The 26080-nt window shown below is 37.1% G+C and overlaps 1 protein-coding gene across 5 annotated transcripts in view; it reads right to left on the bottom strand.

The window, feature by feature from the left end:
• Positions 1–6: 6 nt before the first annotated feature.
• The window catches only part of LOC116844145 (serine/threonine-protein phosphatase 2B catalytic subunit 2-like), a 299053-nt gene continuing 272979 nt past the window's right edge, over positions 7–26080 (bottom strand). For 4 of the 5 annotated variants that reach the window (XM_032815314.1, XM_032815310.1, XM_032815311.1 and 1 more), the window contains 4 exons: positions 2210–2294; positions 2014–2111; positions 1544–1759; positions 7–545 (listed from right to left, as the gene is read on the bottom strand). In XM_032815314.1, the coding sequence (XP_032671205.1) occupies positions 1566–1759; positions 2014–2111; positions 2210–2294 (377 nt within the window). In that variant the 3' untranslated portion in view covers positions 7–545; positions 1544–1565. The remainder of the gene's footprint in view (positions 546–1543; positions 1760–2013; positions 2112–2209; positions 2295–26080) is intronic. The other variant, XM_032815313.1, reaches the window with a different exon arrangement.

Below are 26080 nucleotides of genomic sequence, written 5' to 3'. Positions count from 1 at the left end.
AGAAAGAGAGAGAGAGAGAGAGAGAGAGAGAGAGAGAGAGAGAGAGAGAGAGAGATCGGAGGACGCGCGCGGCTCATCGCAGAAGGGAGGCGCTAAACGTTGTTTTTGCTCTGTTCGCGAAAGTGCATGCGAACAGAAACGGAGGCAGATCCTCGGAGGAGAGGAGTCCCGCTAAAACGCGCCCGGTTGGACGTGTGTGTATATGTGTGTGTATGTATGTGTGTTGTATATGTTATCGTATATATATATTTCGATCATGCGCAGCTCCTTTTCTTCGACTCTCTTCTTGCTCCACGCGCGCATCCAAGGGTGACTGATCACGCTCGGCATTGGAAAAATGTTGAATCGACGACGAAAAATCGCGCTTCGCTCCCGTCCGTCCGTTCGCTCCTGATCTTCCTCTCTTGCTACGGCGGTGGCTTTTCCTGACTCCTGATGAACAGCGCATTAGTTGTATCAGCCAGGGGAAGAGACGAGTAATGGTTTCGCAATGTTCGGTGGCGGCGGCGATAGCGCCGGGGGTCTTTAGGACCCGTCCACGCCATCTGAAAAACAGCGGGAGTTGTGACCAATTCTCGTTGTGACGCGCGCAATTCTCGTCAGACGCTGAAACATGCGCTCTTTTCCTCCGATCTTTTCACCCAGCTCACTGCGACGTGCTCGAAATAGCGTATAATATTATACCATGAAAATTTGAGCATACAACTGAATCACTCAACTAAATATATTTGTTAATCAAATATAAAGGAGACTAGGATCTTAGGAGTATGTTGCTTTTTTTAGCATTTAATATTTTTTTAGTATTAGTATTTATTTTGAGAGGAATAGTGGATATAAAAACGCGAAATGGTTCTCTTAGAACATAAATATTTTTCCCTGCGTTTTATTAAAATCGGAATAATATTACAGTTAGGAAATAGAAAAAACTGATTTGGTAATACCAAAGTAAATTTTCGAATCCCGAAATTTTTTATTAATCTTTATCGTGATTGAACAAAATTAAACGATGTGTTATCATCTGAAATTCCTCGCAAGTGTATGATATATTGTTTTTGATAATAAATGCAATTTTCCCTCATAAAAAATAATTGAAATAGAACATATAAGCGGACAAGGTAAAGTTGGCTCATATTTAAAGGCCAGCAGGAGGGTTGTGGAGACCTCTCGAGGTGACTTTGGAACTACTAATTGGGATACATATTTTATACGTGCCTTCTTACCCTGCGCTACTAAGCAACTGAACCCCCAGTACCAGGGCGAGATGACTATGTTGCTGCATGTTTGTATTTTAGTTATTACAAAACAAAATATACAGTTAACAAGGTCATGGCGGGCATTAATACGTAGGAGAAGGTTGCTTCTATCATGTTTATACAGTCAGTCGTAATAATTAGTTTGATAAAGTTGTAAATTCCAAAATATAGGGCATCTAGCCTCGGTCGTCCCTAACTGTTAATTTTGCAAGACTTCTTTTCAGCGCAGCGGACGCTGCTTTTCCGTCTCTTTCTCTCTCGCGAGGAAGACCCGCGGGAGTGGCGCGTACCTTGACTGGACAAGTGTGGGGCTCACGATTGCGGTTGCGGCGTATTGTGGTCCCGCTTGTCTCCCACAGGAGTCGGCGGCTTTGTCACAGGCTTCTCCTCGTTCACCGGCGTGGGCGGCGCGTCCTTCCTCGGTGGCATTCTTTCGTTTATGGCGTCTAAGTCCTTGGCCTCGGCGAACGTGGTGATTTTGTGGTTCGGCGAGAAGCCTTGCAGAGCTGACGGGGGTGGAAGAGCAGAGAGTAAAGAGGAAAGAAGAGAAATGTAGGAGATTGTAGGAGGGCTCGGCGAAGATTCAATTTTCTTCCGAATATCATATCATTATAGGACGCCGTCGTTCCGCAAACAATGAAAATTCGTCTTTCGCGTCTTTCCCAAGTTCGAAATTAGATCACGGCTTTACAATGGCGACGTTTATATAAGTGTGTTTCACGCGTCAACTGCCGCGATCGGCTCTCATACGATTTCTCACCATTTTTCAGGGAAGTCTTGCCGCCGGATAATGCACCAAGCGGCAGAGCTCCAGTCGGCGTCAAGCCCTTCAGCTGCAGCACGCTCTCGCTCTCCTCTCTGCGAAAAGAAAACCCGCCGTGTGATTATAAGGTCAGTTCTCATGCGTTTCATTAAGAGAGCTCTCTCGGCGGGATGCAATGTTATCGTTCACTGACCTCAGGACGGAGAAGACACGCGCCATTTTGCCAATGGCTCTAATCTTGTTACGGATTACTTCCTTACGTAGATTAGCTGCTGCACCTATAAGTACGAGAGACACGCCTTGTGATATCTGAATGATAATGACGTTTGATTCGCGTCTAGATCGTCGAGCGACGATCGACGTGGCGAAATCGATCGACATTGTTCGTCGATCAAGAATTGAACTGAACAAGAAATGAACAAATGGCACAAGGACATTAATATCCTTCGTAAATTTCATTTTACACGATGGAAGGATATTAAGAAAAAATTCTGGTTTGGATGGCCAAAAAAATAGGTTTCCGCAAATTTTTTCCCCAAAAAAAGTGAAGATATCAATATAGGATTTTGAACATGCTATTTATTATTATTTTAAAAATATTTATCTTTATTATAAAAATATTTTGCAGCTCGTAAAAATAATCTGAAAGAATGAGATGAGAAAATAAAAGTCGGAATTTAATAAAGCGCCGGCACTTTGAAGTCATATTCTCCTCTCTCTTTCTATTTTATTTAGTGTCCAGAGAAAAGTATTAATTTTTTGTAAATTTGCCAAAAGATTTAAAATTATGCTTCAGTAAATTCAGTGTATATTTCAAATTTTTTGTCTCATTTGTTTTCGATTATTATACGAGCCGTGATGTTGTCCGACAGGTGTCTGGCTCGTCAGCACATAAAACCTGGACGGAATTTCATTTTCTTCTGATTCCTTCAAGCACAAAGCAGCGATAAATAGTACGATCAAAAGTACAATACTATATTGACATCTCTATTTGTTTCTTTTAGAAGGAGATTGGCAAGAACCTCCTGTTCTTTGGCAGTCTAAAGTCCAGAACCTCTTCTCGATAAATATGTTTATAGACCGACTTAGATTTCAGTTACGCTTGGTGTTCGCGCCACATCGTCGTCGCGAGCGCAAATCACCTGCGATGATTTCCGCCGTACGTTAACCATCACTACGTTATTCATACCACAGAGCTTACCGGGGCTCATTACGTTATTAATAATCACTCGTTATTCTCATCGGGTCACGCCAAGACAACAACGCCAAGTTGCAGGCAAAGAAGTCCGTGCACGTCGCGGGCGAGTGCGTATAAGCGGTCAACAATAATAAATAAAAAAGAGAAGACAGAAAAACGAAAGAAATTGCGCGCGATTCGTCACGTTCGCAAGAGATATATACGTGCTTTTTCTCTCCCTCTCTCCTTCTCTTTAAGGGAACTGGACGGTCAGATTGCTTGAACATCGTGCTTATTTTTCACAATTTTTTATGACAAACTGAATGAATATGCGAAAGTATTATTTTGACGTGTATTTATACAACATATAAAGAGAAGAAAAATATAATTTTGATGATCAAATACTAATCAATATAAATATATGGTACATGCAGTTAAAATTCGTTAAATTTCGTTTCTCTTTTCAAGGTCGTCATTTTGCAATAATATCTTGATTCTCGGTTCAATTAAACTGAATTTTAGGTAGAAAATTCCCGTAAGCTTGTCGTTATCGGGTGAACCACTATAATAGAAATTGAGTAAAAGTTAACAAAATTGCAAATATCTTAATGGAATATTATTAAAATTTTCAGTTCTCTTATAGTAATAAAATTAATATTTCAAAATTAAATATTTTCATGAGTTTGTTAGTGATTTTCACCCGATAATGACAAGCTTACGGAAATTTTCTACCTAAAATTCAGCTTAATTGAATCACGGAAAGTCAAGATATTACTGCAAAATGACGACCTTGAAAAAAAAACAGAAATATATTTTAACTGCATGAACCATACACTTATATTGAGTATTTGTTCATCAAAATTATATTTTTCTTCTCTTTATATGTTGCATAAATACACACCAAAATAACACTTTCGCATATTCATTCAGTTCGTCATAAAAAACCATGAAAAACAAGCACGATTTTCAGGCAATCTGACCCTCTAGTCTCCTTAAAGCGTTATTTGCGGATTCGTGATTCATTTTTGAATTCAAGAATAAGGAATCGAAATTAAGGGAGAGAGAGAGAGAACGCAAGAGTTGCGAACGCGAGTGCACTAAAAGCTGCGTAAACGTGCGTGTATGTATATATATAAATATATACAGAGTGTATAAATTTCTCATAAAGGCATATTATATATTGTGTGGTCGTGTACTTACGCGCATATCAAGTAATATAGCGCAAACTCGCTGCGAGAGAAAAGAGCCATGCACATGCTGGATAAGCGCGAAACGTACGCACCATCGGTCACTACAAACTTTATTCGTTACCAACTTCCCCTTGGCATTTCGCTTGCTACCTCGAGTGGCTGGGTGCAAAGAGGTTGCGACGCCGGTGAGCGAGAGGGTTATTCTCGTTTGCGCTGTGTCGTGTCGAAGCGACTCAGACTCGTCGAGACTCCGAGGCTCGACTCGAATTCAATCCCGTCGCTACGTCGCTAATTCGCCGTCGAGATTTCGTCGCGGTGGAGTCGACGCGATGAAAGGAGCATATCAAAAATATGCCTTCTCTGGTCCACTGACGTAACCTTAACTAATCAATGGAGACTTTGTTTCTGGGATCTTCCAGGAGTTAACAATTGCACGGGAAACAAATTTCAGTTCGGCTAACTGAATGGGAACTGGACGAACAACTCGCTGAAACAATATCTCTGTTGCTGTGACTGACAAATATTCGATCGAACATTCAGCTGCATTAAAACCCGCTGGAGACAAGTGAGAGTGATTGGCTTGGTAGGAACATCCTGCAGAGAAATCTTTCTATTCTTACAACCGAATTTTTTATCTGAACCCCAAGTAATAGAAAATTCAGTCGCACTAATGGTGTTAGTATTTTTATCCATGTAATTGTTCACCTGGTCCGGGAAAAATTATGAAAATCGAGATTTATTGTTGATTGCTGAAATAGCCATATGAAATGTTTTTTAAAGGTTTGTACCCTTGATATGTCTCTTTCACGGAAAAGACATATCAACTCGTGCAATTGAGTGGCAGCCAGACGAAAAACTCGCTGACAAGAAATAATATTTCTGTTATTGCGACATCTGTTTGACATTCAGCTGTATTAAAACTTGGTTGAGATAACCGAGAGAAATTGGCTGAATAGAAGCCTCTTACAGGAATCTTTTTATTTCCGAATTTTCCATCTGGTCTTCAAGTCACAGAAAATCTGGTGACACCAACAGAATTGTTTTTGTCCGTGTATTTGTTCACCGGATTCGGGAAAAATTATAAAAATCGAGATTTATTGCTGAAATAGTTATGTGAAGTGTGTTTTAAAGCTTTGTACCCTTGATACGTCTCTTTCACGGAAAAGATATGTCAACTCGTGCAATTGAATGGCAGCCAGACGAAAAACTCGCTGACAAGAAATAATATCTCTGTTATTGCGACATCTGTCTGACATTCAGCTGCATTAAAACTCGGTTGAAGTAACCGAGAGCAATTGGCTGAGTAGGAGCCTCTTAGAGGAATCTTTCTGTTCTCACAACCGGGTTTTCCATCTGGCTCTCAGATAATAGAAAATTCAATTACGCTAACGGAGTTATTTTTCCCGTGTTAAAATAAAATCAATTGCACAATTATGTTTTGAGAGGTATGTGGTAAATATAGAGAAGTTTGTTCTTCTGGCTTACACAATGTTTGTTGTGCAGAAGGATTCGAAAAACTTACCATGTACATTTTTTAGTCTTTACCTAACAAATTCTTTGCTTGAAATACTTTGAGAAAAAAAGAAAAAGTCAAGAAACCCATTACTTTTGTTCGCACAAACACATTTTTTATAATTACTTATATATTTATGTAACACACACACACACATATATATATATATATATATATATATATATATATATATATATATACTAAAGGAAAAAATGTTTAAGAAATAAAAACATTTATTTAGTAATTAATAAAATATTTACTTATACTAATAAAATTTTTAAATAGGAAAATACATATACATTTTCTCAAAACTTTTTGAGAAAAGCAATTGTTTATTTTATTTAAATAATTTAGATTTAAATAAATACGATATTAGTACTCACACCGAATAAATACATATTTATTATTTTTTAGATATTTTTTTTCTCAGTGAGTCATCATATATGAACCAAAAAATCAAATTCTCTACATTTACTACGTGCCTTTCAACACATAAATGTGCAATCGATTTTATTTTAAAGACATGTCGAAGGTACAAAGCTTAAGAAATACTCCATATGACTATTTCAAAAATCGACAGTAAATCTTGATTTTCATTAATTTTCCGGTCCTGATGGACAAACAATTGTTTTGTTTTCTAGAGGAATAGAAAACTGTTTCCCAGAAATAATTTCCAATAATTAGTAAAGTTGTCGTCAGTGGGAATTGAAAGAGGTCTATTTTTTAATATCCTCTTTTCGGTTTATAGTCGCCCCGGGCTCGCCGTCGTTTCAACGTGATCGCTCTTTAATCTCGCGCATTCCCGGTGAACGGACGTCACTCACATCGGAAGATTCGCTCCCCGTGAAAAGAGAAAGAAGTAAAAAAAAAACAAAAAAGAAAGAGAAGAAACACAAGGGGAAGAAAGCAAAGCTGCGCGTTCGGAGTGGCAACTCATTTGCACCGAGCCGTCGGCTTATTCGTTCGCTCGTCTTATTGACGCCGAGCAGCCGAGCTCGCCGCTCGATCGATTGTACACGATACCTTAACGAGGAGTAATACGCTCGTGTGGCGTCGCTAAAGATCTTCCGTTAACGAGGAAGCGCGGAAGAGGGAGGCATTTTGCATTTGCCCACTTCTCGTCGGAGCACAGGCTAAGATAGCGCACATGTAGATAATCGCGTTAAAGAAAAGGAGAGTTTGTTAAAAAAAAAAAACAAAAGTAAGGTGAGAAAGAAAGAGAGAACTTCGTGGAAGCAGCTTCGATGTAGCTCTCGTCGGAGAGATGTCATTCTCTGGCGCAGCGCTTCTACACGCGGCGGTCGTTTCGCGTTCGTCCGTTTTCGCGAAGGCGATTTCTTGTCGCGTAAAATTTCACATTCCCCGCATAGAAATGTTTCCCAAGATTTTCCCAGATACAGAACATAGATCCCGATTACAATGCCCAAAGAGGACGGTTTTTGGGATTTTTGATAGTTTTTAACAATTTTCTGTAATAATTTTTAACAATATTTTGGCAAGACGATTAAAGTTGACGCAAATTAAAGCTCACGTCAAGTCAATTCCAAGTATGTAACTATCTAATCTCAGTTTCTTACTATTCTCTTGCTTGAAAAAAATGGTCCAAAAGTCCTAATAAAAAAAGAAGAAAGAAAATAGCTGATAAAAGATTTAAATAAAGGTTTAAATTTAATAAAGATTTAATAAAGGTTTAAATTCTACGTGATTTTAATCTGATAGTACCTTCACGTTCAAAGTGAGGGGCGTCTTTTAAGGACAGATTTATGACGTTCACAAAGGACGAACAACGCTAGCTGATACTTGTCTTTGTTTACATGGCGTCATCCGTTGAAATTGAGACTTTTCTGGGCTATTTTTCTTGAAAACGGTAAGAGGCTCAGATTAGAGAATTATATTTTTGGAATTGACTCAACGTGAGTTTTAATCATATGCAAAAAATGTCATTATTGAGGACTTCAAAATTAGAGACAAAACGTCTGTGGGCATTCTTTGTCCCAAAATTGCTTATCACACTACGATATCAATTAGGGATCCTGTTTTTACTTTAAACATGGGTTTTCTGTTTAGAATTGAAATATTACAGAAATATCACCGATGAGATAATACTAAAGATCATTAGCCTTATGGGATTTGACGTAAAATTTCGTTATTTAATAAACTTTCTTCGGCAAATTAGTCGATACATTTGTGTAAAATTTTGTAGAAAATATTTGTAGAAATATTCTTTCTTTTATACTAGAATTATTATAATTTCCATTATTATAGGAGTATTATTTATAAAAATGAACGTATAAATTTGCGTAAAATCAGAAATGCAGTTTCATAAAAATATATAATATACTGCATTATAAGTCCGTAACGATAAAACATTGAAGTAGTTGTAAATTATAAAATTAATACATTATATATTTAAGGTGATTTTCCAGTCCTGAATTCGGGACACTTCATAAATGTGTGAAGCGGGAGGTGGAGGAAGGGGAATAAAAAGATCCAAAAATTATTTGATAATCATTAAAAATGATGACAAATCGATGTCCCGAATAGCACTCGAAAAAATTCGGGACAAAGGGTGAAAAATCGGGACATCTGGTCACCTTAGCTTATGTGTCGAGAAGGAAGGAGATTACTCCGTAATAATGTATTTACGATATGTCCTGACGACTGCACGTCGTCGTTTTCGACACTCTAATACTTATTTCCGTAGGAGACTCACAGGACACAAGCGAAAGACGTATGGAATACGGAGCGTTGTGTCTATGGCAATTGCTCGGCATAAAAAAGATCGCAGACGCGCACGCTGCCAATTACGTACACCAAAAGTTCATTAGCGCGCCGAAAATGCCAAAAGTGCATGAACGTGAACGCGTCAGTGATGCAAACGAAGTCGCGCGTCTACAACGACGCGATCTGTACGGCGGACGCCTTAACTACTTGCTCGAGTTACTAACCGCTCTAGACCAATCGCGTTCGTTTCGCATTACGAGGTTGTCATCGTGATTATTCAATCTAGGCGTTGGTAATGAATCGCGCGAAACGCTCGATCTTTTCGCGCCAAGCAGCAGCCATGGGCACGCATCGATCCACATCGCTCCGCGTTTCTCACGTCTTTTATCCGTCGAAAGTGAGTCTCGCGCGTTAATAAGTCTCGGGAGTGTCGAGAATAGCGATGTGCGATCGCCGGGGCGTATCGTGAAGACGTGATTTGTAAGTAATCTTCTCGTTTCTCTTCGCGGTGTATGCGGCCGGTACTTGTCGCGACGTCCCTTACATTTGCTAATAACATCGACTCGCTCAAGTAGCAATAGAATCGGGCGATCATCGGATTTATTGAACGAGAATTAGAAATGCGATGACAATCAGAGAGAAAGAGAGAGAGATGCGGAATATTCGGGCGGTTGCATCAACTTGTTAGGAAAAGAAATGCGAAGAGAGAAGTATTTCACAGAGCGCGTTCTTTTCGGCCGCGGCGCCGTTCATATATTGGCGTATATTTTCAGCGCGATTCAATAATCGCGCGGCCATCTTGATTCTCGATCTTTCTGCATTGAGTAACCGCCGTGGACACATCAATCGACATCGCTCCGTATTTTATGCGTCTTTAACCCGTCGAAAGTGAGTCTCGCGCGTTAATAAGTCTCGGGAATGTCGAAAATAGCGATGTGCGATCGCCGGGGCGATCGTGAAGACAACATTTGTAAGTAATCTTCTGGTTTCTCCTCGCGGTATATGTGACCAGATTTCCCAGCCCTGAATTCGGGACACTTTATAAATGTGTGAAGCGAGGGGCGGGGGAAAGGGGTAAAAAGATCTGAAAATTACTTGACAATCATTGAAAATGATGACAAATCGGTGTCCTGAATAGCACTAGGAAAAATTCGGGACAAAGGGTGAAAAATCGGGACGTCTGGTAACCTTATATATACTGAATATCCGTTTATATGAAATAACTAAGAATGGTCGATATGTTATCCTTCTTCACCTCCGAGTTCCTCGAAGTTCCTTTGATTTTACAAAAATTTCGCCAAGACTAATGATATTTAGTAACTACCTCGTTGATGGAAAAACTGTGGAAACTGGTGTTTCTTTTCAGCCGAATTGTAATGTTGGCGTGCTTTTATGGTATCAAACAGAGAACCGCATTTTCATATAAACTACTGTATTCATTAAAATAAACATGAAAAGAGGAGATATTTTTGAAATCTTTTTTGTATTTTAATAATGACGTTATTTGGCAAGTTGACCTATATTTTATTGAATTCTGTTACAACAGAATAAAAACCAGAAAGAAAGAATATCGGGAAAACTTTGGGATCTGTCACTTAGAATCGCTTAATTACTTTGGAAAATCGAACGAATTGGATTCTGAGAGATTTTCTATGCGACCTATCGACGATGTTTGCGAAAAATTTGGTCTGTCCACGATTTTAAGAGTATAAGGTAAACTCGAGTATGATGGCCGTACGGAAAAGATAGCCACAGGTTGTAATTTCTTCAATAATTGCTAAAATACTGCGCTTTTGTAGTCATTCTCAAAGATAATCATTTATAGTAGTTTATGTGCGTGCTAAAACGTACTATTTAGCAATTATTAGGGAAAATATGGCCATCTTTTCCGTATGGATATCATATCAAAGTTTACTCTACTGGATATCCCGACATGATGCTGGTTTCGTACTAATATTTGCACGATTTTTCTATTTGATTAAATAGAACTGCAAATGCTTGTACAGAGCAAAAGGAGATGTCAACGAATATATATGGCGGAGAACTGTCTATTACATAATAAATAAAATATTACATAATATTACATAATAAAATTTTTATTAACGTAATTTTTTGTCTTTTATATAAGAGTACTTCACCATACGTTGACATTTATACTTTCAATTTATATAAGCATATGTAGTTCTACACAACTAAATAGAGAAAGTGCATGGATCTTCTGAAAAGTACATAGTCTACTACAGAGATAGCACGAATTTGACCAAATTTTTATTACTATATTTTGAAACCATCTTTTATTAGATCAAGTATGACAGTATAGAGTATCTATTAGTAATCGATTAGTTTTTGTTTGACAGCAAGTCAAAGTGAACGCTTCGAGTTTCTTCGTGCATTTGGTTTGACTGTTTCCTCATTTTTGGAGTGAAGACTCAGGTTTCATCGATGGTCATAAATTGATGCTAAAAGTTCTTCAGATTGCAGTAAAACTAAAATATTAAAAGATGCGAAAAATTATGAAAATGTTCAGCCCAGTCTTGACTGGTGTGACTAAATGTGGGACTTATCGCTCGCGAAGTTCACTGTTAAAGGCTAATCATTTTATGCTGTCATATATTAAGGAGTCAGGCCAATGTAATGCTTTAAAAAAAAGCGTATTTTTGGGAATTAATTTTGCGAAAATGTATTAACCAAATATTTTGAAACATTGTATATTAATTAAGTACTTATTAAACTTTGTTAAACTTATTATTTTAAACTTGATTAACTATTAAACTTTATATTACTATTTTTGTTATTTAGAAAAACCTGTAAATAAATATGTATACCACAATGTGTGGCCGAAGTCACGACTGTAAAAAATATCGCTGAGATTGGCGAAAAAAATAACGCCCGTTCTAATAACTTGAAAAAAAAAGATCAAGAAACCAAAAAGCTTTTTAAATAATATGCTCGCAATTGGAGGATGAATCTAAATTTTAAGCTGCGGGACGAAAATTGCAGAAACAATAGCTGTTTAAAAATTGAATATCTAAATTTTGCATCTTTTTATTTTGCACTATTAAAAAAGATATTAAGTTTAGTGCTTTTCTAAAATTTCTAGGTTCATCCTTCAACTATATATATATAAGAGCATATTATTTAAAAAACTTTTTAGTTTTTTGATCCCACGTCACTGGAACGCTATTGCAGTGATTCCCGCCAATTGCAGCGATATTTTTTGCAGTGGTGAATTCGGCCACATGCTGTACATTTATTTCTAGGTTTTTCTAAATAACAAAAATAATAATGTGAAGTTTAATAGCTATTTGATTAATACATAATGTTTTAAGTCAAATGTCGTTGATCCATTTTTGCACAATTAATTCCCGAAAATACGCTTTTTATCAGAGCGTTATATTGGTCTAACCCTTTAAACTAAGATGGTTTTGAAATACGGTAATAAAGATTTGGTGCGCCGTCTCTGTATTAGACGACGTGCTTTTCGTGCGAGCCACGTACGAAAGCGGCATTGTGTCGGCGACCAGCATCCCCTTAAGTCGAGCGACGACGTGACGGCGGCGTGAAGAAAGAGTTCGTACCGAAAATATCGTTTCGCCCGCGTCGACGAAACACATCGTCGAAGTGTCGTTCCGCGCGCGCGCGCGGTTCCGATCCTCGAATGATTTACAGCCCGGATCCGCGGTCCTTAGGCCGCTGTCACGATGACGTATCGCGCGATTTGTCAGCGGCGCGCTCGCGGAGGGCCGCGCGCGAAATTTCAATCTTCGCCGTCGTTTGCGAATCTCTTTGACCGTGCGACGGGTACTTCGTTTTCGGAAACTGCGGCCGGGCCGGCGACGCGATAGATCGATACGCGTCAATAAGGGGGATCACCGGCGAGACGGGGAGATCACGGGAGCTCCGAATTCCGCTCGCTGCTGTTGACGGATCGTGAATCGTTAATCAGCGAGATGCGCCCCGAATAAACGGCATCGAGCTGGTCGCCGCGTCGCGCTAAGATTACACACATCGCGTCGAGGTCGATCGGAAACCGGGCGCTGTCTATAATTAATCGCCGACCACCGGCGATTATCCCACCGCCCGGTTTATCGGGAATTATTTAATTCGCGATATCGGCGAGAGCGCGCATCGGGTGTGTGCACGCAGACAATTCTTCTCGAAGATACGAATATTCCTCAGTGACAACAGTAGTTTTGCGAGACTAAGATATACTTCTAATGTGGAAAACAATTGAAGAGAGCACTCGGAAAAGATGGATTGGATCAGTTTCTGCTGAATGAACTAGAAAATCCCACTTGGAATTATCAGAATTCTGTGTGCAAGTTAACCAGAAACTTTTTTACCTTTTTTGGCAACAAATAGTAATTTTTATTAAAAATTTTTCTTATTAAGGGCCGCAGTCAACCTATTATATTCAATATTACCTTTGCTTGACTTGGTTTGCTGTTACGTGATTTACAAGTTCTTCTATTGCGATTTATGCGAATTTTTTGTAACTATATTTTGTAATTATCATTAAAGAGGGTCTGAAACTGGGACGGAAACGTCTGAACTTTTGTACTTAAATAAATGTATCACAAGCTTTTATTAATTTGTTACTTTCGCCATTAAGATCAGCAGTTGGCTTTATTCTTTGTTTGCTTTGATACAATATAGGATTTTGGTAATTTCAACCAGAATTTTGAAACTCATTCATATTTTACCAGAAATTTGCTTAGTTTAGTCAAGCTTCTTTTCCCGTATATGGGAAATTTAGGGAGCAAAGATTAAAATTGTGCACACAAAAATAATGTTTTTCATGAAGTATGAAACTTTTCTAATAACTTCGAAACGCGCGTGAAGAAAATTCCCATACTGAATTCCATCTTTTGCATATGTCATACATTGCTCTAATACTCGATGGAGAAGAAAGTTAGGTCGAATTAATCTGATAGTGAACAAATCAAACGCGTTTTGATCGTAGGAAACAAAATATCTTGTTCTTAGAATCGAATATGACTCATAAGAACCAGAAATTTTCTTTCAGCCAAAAGACAATTCAATAAATTTGTACAATAAATCCTTTGCAAATGATCACAAGCAATGCAACGCGATCGATAGATGCGAATATTCCGTCTTTGTAATACAAAGAAAGAAACGTTTAGTTGGATTGACCAAATTTCTAATGAAATATGAACGAAACAGAAAATTCTAGTTTAAGTTACCAGAGTTCAAGTTAACCACACATTTTGTTGACTTCAATAGAATTCTGGTAACTTCAATCGAAATTTCTGGTTCGTTTATATTTCACGAGAAATTAGATTTTTTAATCTAAACTTTTCTTTTTTATGTATTACATACTACACAATAGTTATTGCTAAAATAAGACAAAATTTATTCTCACACCGGCGTAAAAAGAAACGCAAAGTTACAGCATCGAAAATAAAATCAGTATGGGATAATTTTTTATTTTTCTGATATTTTTTTGTACGCGTATAGATATTATCAAGTTATAAAACATATCTGCCCATTTACTGCTGTTATATATAAATTTAGATTCGGTATATACGGGGAAATATCATTCTACTGCTGAGAAAAGCGATTTTACTTTCCTCTATTTAAATAATGATTATCCTCAACAAAAGACATTTTCTTCATAATAATTTTAAAATATACTTATCACAAGTTTGAGAGAAGCTTATTATCATATATTCAAAAGAAGGATTCATTCTCTTTACAAGAATATTATAAAAGTTCATCAAAGAAAAAGTTGCCTCGACCCTAAGTAAACCGGTTTTTTGTTTCAATTTAATATTCTTGATTGAAATGCTAAACTTATTAGGATTCAGAATGTATCGTGCATAAATTTGATCCTTATGATTTTCTATGTAATGAACTTGCGGATATATTAATGAGATACTTAAAACAAGTAACATTTACTTGACTGCAATATATATTTTTCTGTGCACTCAGAGAAAAAGATATGGTGATGGTGATTATATAAATGACAGCTATATGAGTTTTGTATGTAGAATTAATATATATAATTCAATAAACTATATACATTACAATTCTACAAAACAAATAAGATTTATTTGAATGCAGTATGTATTTTTCTGCGCACTCAGAAGAAGACAATGTGATGATGGCAATTGAATAGTTGACAACTACACGAGATTTTTGTATGTAGAATAGATGTATATAGTTTAATAAATTACATGCCTTGCGATTCTACAAATAAAACTCGTATATTTATCTCTGAATATGCGTATCAGTATATCCCAGTCGCGCAATACAAGTTTTGCAAATGATATCATTAGTATGCAATGTTATTCGAGAACAATTTTCTGCGTTTGTTCGACTTCACGTAATGCAAAATTTCGTCGGATTACTGATTACTTCTCCGCTAGTTATGAAATCCAATCTGCGCGCGCGCGGAAACGATAAAAGTACACAGAAAAAAGAACATTTTTGTTTGGAAAATATCTTTATTTACATGTTAATTTTTAAATGAGGTTGCATAATTTCAAACAAAGATAAGTTACAAGAATAGACATTATACGATTCAACGAAGAAAAACCTATCTTCTTATTATTCAGAAATAATTTGCGTTAATGGAAAGTACAAAATATTACTGAGGATGTGATGTTTTTAAATGTGTATTATGCCTCAGTATGTGTATTATTCCTCTATCCACTTAAAACTAATATACTCAAGTTAACAATCATTGTTTCATATATAAGCAATGATATACAAGTTTGTTAGGAGAATTCTAAAGTCTTAAATTTCAGTAATGTCGTAATTTAAATATTATAATAGTCTCATAAGAAATACAATATAATTATTTTGACGATATTTTTTTTTCGACATTGATGAAAATCGTGTTCCTAACATTTTGTGCTCTCCATTCATGAAAATTATTTTTCAACAATAAAAATATCGTTGAATCGTGTAAAATCTGTTCTTGCAAGTAACTCATCTTCGTTTAACGCTATCTCATTTGAAAAATAAAGATATCCTCCAAACAAGCATGTCCTTCTTTCTGCGTAGAAACAACTCGTCGTCGTCATGGACAGTTTATATCCGCGATTTTCGGGCAAAGAGATTATTCTCCACGAGTTTGTCAGCCGGGATGGAATTTTGCGGATCTGAGCGCGCACATGAAGCGGACACACGGAGCGAAACGACCCGTCGAAATTACCTGTTCTCGTCGCGCGGGAAATCGATAGAGCCGAGAGCACGTCGAAAATTAGCGTTCGGCCGTCGATCGAAGAGCGCGCGATCTTGCGGCCGATACAATCTCCGAGCAATTTCGAACGACGGCGACTACGGGAGAACTCGCGATCTCGCGGAAGGAAGAGAAGTTTGGTTGGACTAGCCAGTTTCTGGTGAAATATGAACGAACCAGAAAACTCCGGTTGTGAAGTTACCGGAATTCTGTTCAAGTTAACCGAGAAAAGACTTAAGAAATCTTAAGTTGGTTCTTTTTAGCTGCACCTGAACTGACGCAGATTTGTGCAATAAGTTAGAATGAAACCAAATATATTTGTTACATTCTAACTTATTCTAATCAGTCTGCATCAGTTCAGACAGTTCAGCTAAAAAGAAACAAATCTCTCGTTAACTGAAACATACAGAGAGAAAATTATAGTTGCTTTTGGCGTCAATTATACCTTTTTGTGATTTTAACCACAAAAATTAGAAGAACCATCCTTCTAATAACACTTAGTAAAACAATGGTTTTTCTAATTATTTTTGTGGCTGAAAAAGAGTATAGCTGATGCCGAAAGCAACTATGATTTTCTCTCAGTGCAGAATTCTAATGACTTCAAGAAGAATTTCTGATTTGTTCACACTTGATCAGAAATTCACTTAATCCAACCAAACTCCTTTTGCTCGCGCTTGAAATCACGTGCTCGCGAAGCGAAAAAGAGAGAAGTCTTCTCCCATGTATCTCTGTTGCGTTGTGTGTCCACACTGAGAGAAAATTATAATTGTTTTCGGCGTCAACTATACTGACGATGTGATTTTAGCCATAAAAATAATTAGAAGGACCATTGTTTTAGTAAGTGTTATTAGAAAGATGGTTCTTCTAATTATTTTTCTGGTTAAAATCACAAAAAAGTATAGTTGATGTCGAAAGCAAATATAATTTTCTCTCAGTGCACTGAGAATTTTATTCTTGTCGCAAACACGGATTCTCTATCTACACTGAGTAAAAATATCTGAAAATTATAGTTGTTTTCGGCGTCAACTATACTGACGATGTGATTTTAATTACAAAAATAATTAGAAGAACTATTGTTTTAGTAAGTGTTATTAGAAAGGTGGTTCTTTTAATTATTTTTGTGGTTAAAATTACAAAAAAGTATAGTTGATGTCGAAAGCAAATATAATTTTCTCTCAGTGCACTGAGAATTCTATTCTTGTCGCAAACACGGATTCTCTATCTACACTGAGTAAAAATTTTTGAAAATTATAGTTGTTTTCAGCGTTAGCTATACTGACGATGTGATTTTAACCACAAAAATAATTAGAAGGACTATTGTGTTAGCAAGTGTTATTTGAAAGATGATTCTTCTAATTATTTTTGTGGTTAAAATCTCAAAAAAGTATAGTTGACGCCAAAGGCAGCTACATTTTTCTCTCAGTGCGGGTGTCCCAAGGAGAACGGCGGGACACGTGTTTTCTCGCTCTCTCTTCGATCGGGACCGCATGTCCCCGTGGATCATCGGACACACGTCCTGCGCTTACGAACGAGAGGATGCGGCACATACAACGACGTACGTCAACTACTAACTTATACAACAGATCAAGCCTTTTGCTCTCTATACATTTATGTGTCAGCGCACGATTACGCACACGTAACTTGTCGCAACGGCGTCACTACGTCGCGCCGTGCTCAAAATAGCAGAAATTCGATAATCGAACGCCGCGTGACGGACGCGGCAAATATGCACACACATACACACACACACACACACACGCACACATACACACATACACACACACAGACTGGCATAATGGGCTACACGTTAATGCAACTAGGTTATTAGGATTTTCTAATCGCACGCATTATTGACTTATCATTTATCGAGTCGAGAGCGAGAGCGATACGCGCCGCACACACTGAGAGAAAAATATAGTTGCTTTCAGTGTCAACTATACTTTTTGTGATTTTAACCGGAAAAATAATTAGAAGAACCATCTTTCTAATAACACTTATTAAAACAATGATTTTTTAAACTATTTTTGTGGTTAAAGTCACAAAAGAGTATAGCCGAAAGCAACTAGATTTTTCTCTCCGTGCACGCCAAGAGATCACCGTAGGCGCGATAGCTCTCGCGTTAATGCCCGGAAATAAATGTTGCACGGCTAGAAAATGCGGGTATAACCTGATTACACCGTGCGCGCCAAAGCTATTATGCGGCTCTGTGTATATACGTATATCCATACGCGATAGCGTGATTAATGTAACAATAATTCGGATACGCTTTCGGCGCGCGACGGAACGAACTCGACGCGCACGAAAATAAACGTATGGATTACGGTAACGCCAATATTACCGGGGGTTAATATTTCACGACGATATTCAAGCCGGGCTTACGAAAACTTCGACGACTCTGATTGCGCGTGCAACGCACACCAGGCCGTTTCGCGCACGCGATATTACCCGCATAGAAATCTACTAAAATTTTCCCGGGTGCGGAGCGCGGATTCTAATTAGAATGTTCAAATTCGTCCCGAAATTGGTTATTCCTACCATGATACCGATTGGGAATTCTTGTCGCAAACACGGATTCTCTATCTACACTTAGTAAAAATATTTGAAAGCTTATTTGCGGAATATAAAGTCTATTTCGGTGAAACAAAGTTGATTTCTGCGAATAAAACTTTATATCCCACACGAATAAATTAAAAAAGAATTTTTTCTCACAGTAGAATTGAAACAGAAATACTGTAGGAACTTGCACTCGTTTTCAATCGGTAATGTATCAATGTACAACAGTTTTGTGGTGTCAGAGAATCCTATTTTTATAGTAGTTTGATAGAAAAAATAAAGATAAAAAATATAAAATATTCTTAAAACACTGCGAGTATTTTACTGAATAATTTAGAAAATTAATGTACACACAGAAAAATATATACTGCATTCTAGTAGATGTTATTTGTATCTCATAAGTTATATTTCGCAAACTTATCATAACTTAATTCGTGAGTATTAAATTTATTCAAAATATATTTGTATTTTACACGAAACAAATATTATAATTCTTTTTCATACAAATTTTTTTCAATTTTAATGTTTCTAGTAGTACAGGAGCAGATTGTCAGTCTATCTTGCTAAGGAATATACATCAATATCACTGGAGTCTTACGATATTTCGTTAGAAACATAGAAAATTTTTAAATAGGATATTTCAGTTTTTGAAATATAAACAGCACATATAAAATAAAAGAATAGTCAATTACTATAGAATATCGATTTGTTCTAAACTTCAGTAATTTTTCCTATAAAATTCTCTCGGCAAATTTAGCATTTTAATCAAGAATGATAAAGGAAAATAAAAATTCGGTTTGCTTACTAGAGACGAACCAACATTTTTCGATAGAGTTTTATAATATTCTTATAAAGAGAATAAATTTTTCCTTTGAGTATGTTAATGAGTGGTTCTCTCAAATTTGTGATGTGTACATTTTAAGACTATTGTTAGAAACATATTCTTTGTTGAAGATAATCATTGCATGAAGAAGGAAAGTAAATTGAGCAATCGCTTTTTTAGCAGTAGAACGATATTTTTCTGCGTGTATATTTTGTTGAATTCTAATCTAAAATTGAAGAATATTGGGAACACTTTGTGTTTTCCTCATAGAAAGAAACATAATGATAACAACTATACAGTGATGACCACTACATAAGTTTTGTATGTAGAATCAAAATATACAGTTTAACAAAATATTTTTTTGTAATAATTAAAAGCTGAATGAATGTTTACGAGAATTATATAATGACTATGTAATTTTCGTAACCATTTTGCTTTAGCTGCAGTAACTCCAAAATAGTTTATTAAACCATTATAATTCTAATTCTACGCACAAAAGTCGTATATAGTTGTCACTATGTCTGTTTCTCCGAGCGTACTTAGAATTCGCATGTTTGAACATTACTTTCAAGCGGAGCCCATCATTATTTTTGGAAAGTGGACTAAACCTCAACTAGATCCCGATTAATCCCAATCAATTAGGTCAAGAGATTTTCTATGCGGGTACTGTTCACAACGGAATCATCTGAAAGTCGTAGCGAATGTTTCTTCGCGTTCGTCGAGGACGTCGCGGTCGCACGGTGATGTCAATCCGGCGATTGTGCCGGTGAAGTTACCGAGAATAACCGCGCGAAAATGCACGCGAGTGAAGTTCGCGGGGCGACTGTGGAAACGGCGGATCGTAATGACCCGTGTGCAATGACCGGCCTGTAACGCGATCCGCGTGTTATTTTTGATGGAACGAGCGCACGCCGTTGCGACAGTTGTCTACCGAGCTAACATTTATCAAAACGCAGTCGAGTCTGGCACCGAGCTTCGCACGCGGAGGCCCGTCGTGCACTTCTGAGAGATCGTCGAGATCTCTCTCGGAACGTTCGTCCGTTCTCTCATCGTCGTCTGCGACGATATTCGTCTGGCACGTAAATATCAACAGATGGATCTGCTAAACGGCTGATTAAGGAGGTTCTAGCACTTGAACAAACCTAACATGAATCTATTATATACAATGTATATACAATAACGTGTGACAGACATTTCAATGACCTTTGGCGTTCCCGAGATACTTGATTGGAAAACTGAATTGTACAAGCGTATGTAAAGCAATGCAACAAATTTCTTTTGATTTGATATATCTGTATATAAGACAGAAGTTTAAAAAATTGGAATTTTGGTGGAAATACGTGAATATGTTAGATAAATTTACTGTCAAGTTAAAGTGAGATTTAGATCTTCCAAGTAAAATAAATAAAATATCGTGAAATTAATAATATACCATAATATATAGTATGAGTGGAATCATATAGCAATATTATATACATGATAGGTCAGCGCCATATCTGAGGTATAACTTCATAATGTCATTTCTATATTTATTTTTATATATTATTCATTTTAACATGTGTCATCTATGCGTTTCCAATTTAAATTAAATGAAATTGATTATTTGTCAAATAACGAGCAATATTGGGACGTATCTAGATACATATCTAGGTATAAAATAAGTCACCTGATACCTAAATTTGAGTGATTATAGAGTAGTATGGTTTATCTAATATATAAGTTAACAAACTCGATTTGATATATATATATATATATATATATATATATATATATATATATATATATATATCTAAAAGAGAAAATTTCATATCTACTATCTAATAAGATAAGATATTTATTATAAAAAATGTTAAATATTTTGGTATATTCTGTTTATTCTGTTTTAATTGCATAAGATGAAATTTTCAAGTAAATCTGTCCCGTTAAATTGATCGAAAATAAAAAGCACGGTAATTAAAATTTTAAGATAATCAGGATTGCGCAGAATTTTCTTCTTTAATTCAGTTAAGTTTAAAATTAATAGCTTATAACTAACTTGGTTAAATTAAAAGGTATTAAATTAATTTATTAAAGTAAAAAAGTAATTATGCAAAGCACCGTATGTGTTTTTGCATGATTAACTTTTTAATAAAAAATTGAATTTATGTGATACAATGAAAAAGTGAAACAATGAAAAGGCTTTTTATAAAAAAAGAACCACTGACTATTTTGTATTCCGGATACCGTAGAAAACAATACTAGAGTCGAAAAAAGCTTTGCTGGTATTATTTTTTATTTTTTTTATTCTACATTATTAGCAGCTCGCAGCAAATTTAATATTGCTGAATTATTTTAACTTATATGAAAAAATGTTTATATGTCTCAAAACTAAAGCATTTTAAAATAATCAGTTTAAGTTAAAAGTTAATCCAATTAACTTAGGTTAAAAGTTGTTAACTTTTTTAATTTAATTTGTAACTGATCAACTTAGTTATTAGCCAATCCCGAAATAACGATAATTTTTTAGTAAAACTTATTTTTCGTCTCAGATGTAAAAAATTTGTAGTTAGATTAAAATTTCTTTCTTGTGTTTATATCTGTACTTAAGAAAAATATAAGTTTATTTTTTTATTTGTCTACTTATCTAAGATAAATAAAATCTCGTAATTGTATCTAATCTTATCTAGATGTGAGAAAATTCATGTCATTCCCAACACTGATAACGAGCACGTTTCATGATCAAATTTCTTTTTTTACAATTGGCATTGGAATCAAACGAAAATGTCTTGCAACTTTTATTTTGTCACTTTTAAAATATTTGACAACTTCTAAAACCAAAGAGAAATGACTCCATCTTATAACATTTACAAATTTCATCTCTTTAATATTGTTGCAAAATTATTTTTGTAATTTCAAACGATTTTATTAATAAAATATTGACTGACAGTATCGCTAGAACCTCCTTAAGGAGAGCCGTGGAAGATTTTGTCAAAACGCGGCAGAGAGAAAATTGGAGATCATCGCGGCCTCTCGACGAAAACTTGTAGACGTCTCGCGGACGTTATTCCAGCAAAATAATGTCAATATCGCCATTCGACTTGGTTGGAAATTTCCCAAAGATCATTGGACATTGGACCGACTTGTAGAGGCGCGACTCCGCTAGCGATCAATTCGACCTGATTCCGCTCGTCTTCCTTCCTCGTGAGCCTGTGCTCAAAACGCACGCGCAAGACTACTCTCTAGTGCTCTATCGGGCCTTCCAGAAGCAGTTTTATAGAAGCCGCGACTGTCCCTTCAAACCGACTTGGCGTGGCGGACGCGCTCTCGTCGCTTTCTGCCTCTCGCTCGCTTCAAACTGCCTCACCTCGCTTGAACTTGACTCTAAACGAGCGCACGCGTATCATCGGTCACGGTGTTCATCACCGATATCTTCCTCGCGAGCAGTAAATCACCGGCAGGCGAGCTATCAAATCGGCTCGAAGTGTGTCGAACGGTCTTCCGAATGCAGGTCGAACGTGTCGCTCAATCTCTCACAACGACGGGCCTTCGACGTTGTTGTTATTGTCATAGGCGCCGCCGCGAAAACCACCTCGAACGAACGCTTTCTCGTCCTTTTAACGACGGATGCGACGCCTATGCCGTCGGTTCTCGTCGATGCCTCCTCTCTCGTGGATCACCCATCGAGAATAGGAAGGATCGTATACCCAATGGCGAACGCTTAACCCTCGACTGCTATCGCGGGCTCGAGTCCAGTTCAGACGTTTGTCAATGCGATTCACAGATTTTGCGGGAGAAAGAAATCGTAATTTCGAATTTTTCGCGTGCATACGAGATCGTGTTTTCTCAACGACGTGTCGAGTCGACACTCGTTTTATTTCTGGCAACCGCGCTATACCAGATCTGTTCGTTATAGCTGCACTTTCTCGACTGTACTGCTCTCTAAATTTGTTGGAGTAGAATTTCACTCGAAGTCTAGGATCACTCGAACTCGAGTGATGTTTCCCTCATGTAGTGCATTTTCCATCCTAAATTGTTGAGTGAGTATTTTCACTCGAAACCACAGAGTGAATCAGATGTGCTTCACCGCGTCAAGAGAACATATCTATGCATTAGTTCCATACAAGCACGTAGAGAATAGGCTGCGCATTACTGCAGGAGGGATGAATCATCATCAGTAATTATCTTGGTCAGTGAGTAGAATGAAGGAGAGGAGAAGCGATATGTTCTATCTTACCTTCTGTATTTCATTCTCTCTTGTTTTATACCTATACTACGCTTTCCTAGAATAATGTATGACAATTGACATGTGCGGCATATCTCTGTCCTTCAATTTTGTCATCAGCCGTAAGAGTGCGCAGTCTATTCTATAAACCTATGATTGGCTCACAGATTTGTTAAGGAGATGCTGGAGTCAATGACTAATTCAAAAAATGTCGATGATGTAGACACAATGATCACTAACACAATTACACTATAATTACACTACTTTTTGTAATTCTTGTATACATAGATCTAAATAAATATAAGTGTGTATTGCTTTGTTGTATCAGATTTAGCGAAAAAACTATTCGCGTATGTAGAAATTTTTCTGCAAACTTTTTCAATATTTTTAAGCTTCTAAATTCAGGTGTAAGGATACAGCACTGTTTTTTGAAAATTTTCTGAGCGAAATAAACTGACGTGGTCAAAACAAGCTACATATTTTTTCGTATCAGGCGAATATTTACTTTAACTAACAGCATCTGACAGGTTAATTTACACTCGAAATGTCAAATTTGAAATTTTTTATCGCTTCTGTCATGTATTTTGTCATGTTGAGTAATGCTCCAATTTATTGTCGCATGTATATTTATTGTGTAAGAGCATTTGTAATTACATTTGTGCAGCCAATACAACTTTGCAGAAAAGGGTCAGTGTCCTGTCGATAAAGAATTCGACTTCAGCATTCCTTTAAGTGATTTTTTATATAAACAGATAAAATCTGGGCTACGTCCCTTTATTACAAAATTATCAATACATTAATTTCCAAGTATATTAAGCACCAATAACAAGCTTTCTCAGGAGAAGCATTTGAATAATATAACTTAGTAATAAGAAATATAGACCACATTTTTAATTTGTTTTTTAAGAAAGTTATTTAAGATTAATTTAAAAAAAGTTACTTATGTGGACTAATGCATCGATATTCACTGTAATTTATCGAAATATTCGCGCATATGAAATCAGAATTCGCCCTAAGATCGATATTAATAGTCATTACTTGAAACTTCCCTCAGATGAGATATTCAGATTTGATTTTAGAATTAGATGTGAATTTTTAAGTTAAATTGAAATTATTCATGTCACTTATTCGTATAATATTCATATAAAGTCATATAATATCACATATATCGTGTGCTTCAACTGCAAAAAAATTCAGATTCAACTTTGAGTTTAGATCTGAGTATATCACGTAGGACAAATTTCAAGTGACAGCTATTACTACTGACCTTAGAGTTAGACGTGAATTGTTCAGCTGAATCGTGATTACAAATATAATATCATGTATATTACATGATTCGAGCAAAAAACTCAAGCCCAACTACACTGAAATCTGAGTATCTCATATGGGACAAGTTTTGAATGACAACTATTGTGTAATACGGATCTTAGAATTGAATGTGAATTGTTCAGTTGAATCGTGATTATAAATGCAATTATATATATGATTATGTATATTGTATGATTCAAATAAAAAACTTAAACCTAACTCTGAATCCGATCTGAATCCAGATCGAAGAATCTCATATGGGACAGGTTTGAAGTTTATTAACAGACGTAAGCTTGAGTGAAACACTCACTCTTGCGATTTTGAGTAGCGGTATCTTCACTATCGTTTGGAGTCAAAATACTGTTACTTTTCGCACGTTTTGAGTGAGATTCTACCCCAAGAAACTTGGAGAGCGCAATCTTTCTGTTTCCTCCTTTCTCCCGCCAAGTTCAGTATGTATCTACTTAATTTCTCAAATGCGGACAATGCAGCTTAGCGCAGCTGCAAGGAACTGCTACAACGAATGCTACAATTGAGCAGTCGCCTGTTTCGAGCCGAAGTGGAGTAGCAGTAGAGGGCTAACGACGAGCAACGCGGCTAATCGGGAACCATTGGGTGCTAAGGCACGTTCCTATCGGCTGTACTCTGTGTTCTTTTTTTTTTCTCTCAAATCGTGGATAACTGCGGCCGGGGAACTTAACGCCGCTGCTTCGCGACTTGCCAATGCCTCACGTGTGCGCGAGGCCCTCCAAAATCTCTCCAGGAGGATTCTCCCGGCCGATTTCGCTCCAGGGGCTGCGGCTGCCGTGCCGTCAACGAGCTTGATTGCCCGTCAATGCGGATCGCGGTGTCAATTCTCCGCGCACGCGCGCGGCGCGACCTGAGTTGTCTTACGTTGCAATTATCGAGTCTCGTTACGGAGAGATACCAAATGGGAGGCTCGCTCGAGTGCGTTATTCGGTAGGGAACGGCGTTTAGTTCCCGCGGGTTCGTCATACACGGCCGACAGAAATAGAGTAGATAGATAGATAGATAGATAGATAGATAGATAGAGAGAGGATAGATTATAGTATGTAGGTCTTACTCGCACTTTCAACAGAAAATAACTCACCGTACGCGATGGTAGGTGGGGTCGTATTCGGACCGGACCGTCGGGTTACCATCGGGTTACCATGGCGGCCATGGTGCGCCCATGGTCGGTTTACCGATGGTGAGCGTGGACGTAAGTAAAAGGACAGAAGTAACCAACAATGTGAGAGCAGCGTCAAATGCGGCCGAAGAGAAGAGATAGAGAGTGGCAGAGATTTTTGTTCGTTCGGACACAGCCCGTACGGGAAGACGTATTGTTTTTTTTTTTTTTTTTTTTTT

This window comes from Odontomachus brunneus, unplaced genomic scaffold (genome assembly GCF_010583005.1).
Source record: "Odontomachus brunneus isolate Ranch 3 - 2012 unplaced genomic scaffold, Obru_v1 Obru_scaffold_039, whole genome shotgun sequence".
Taxonomy (NCBI): domain Eukaryota; kingdom Metazoa; phylum Arthropoda; class Insecta; order Hymenoptera; family Formicidae; genus Odontomachus; species Odontomachus brunneus.
Note: the sequence above shows the minus strand (reverse complement) of the source record. Positions and strands in the feature narration are given on the sequence as shown.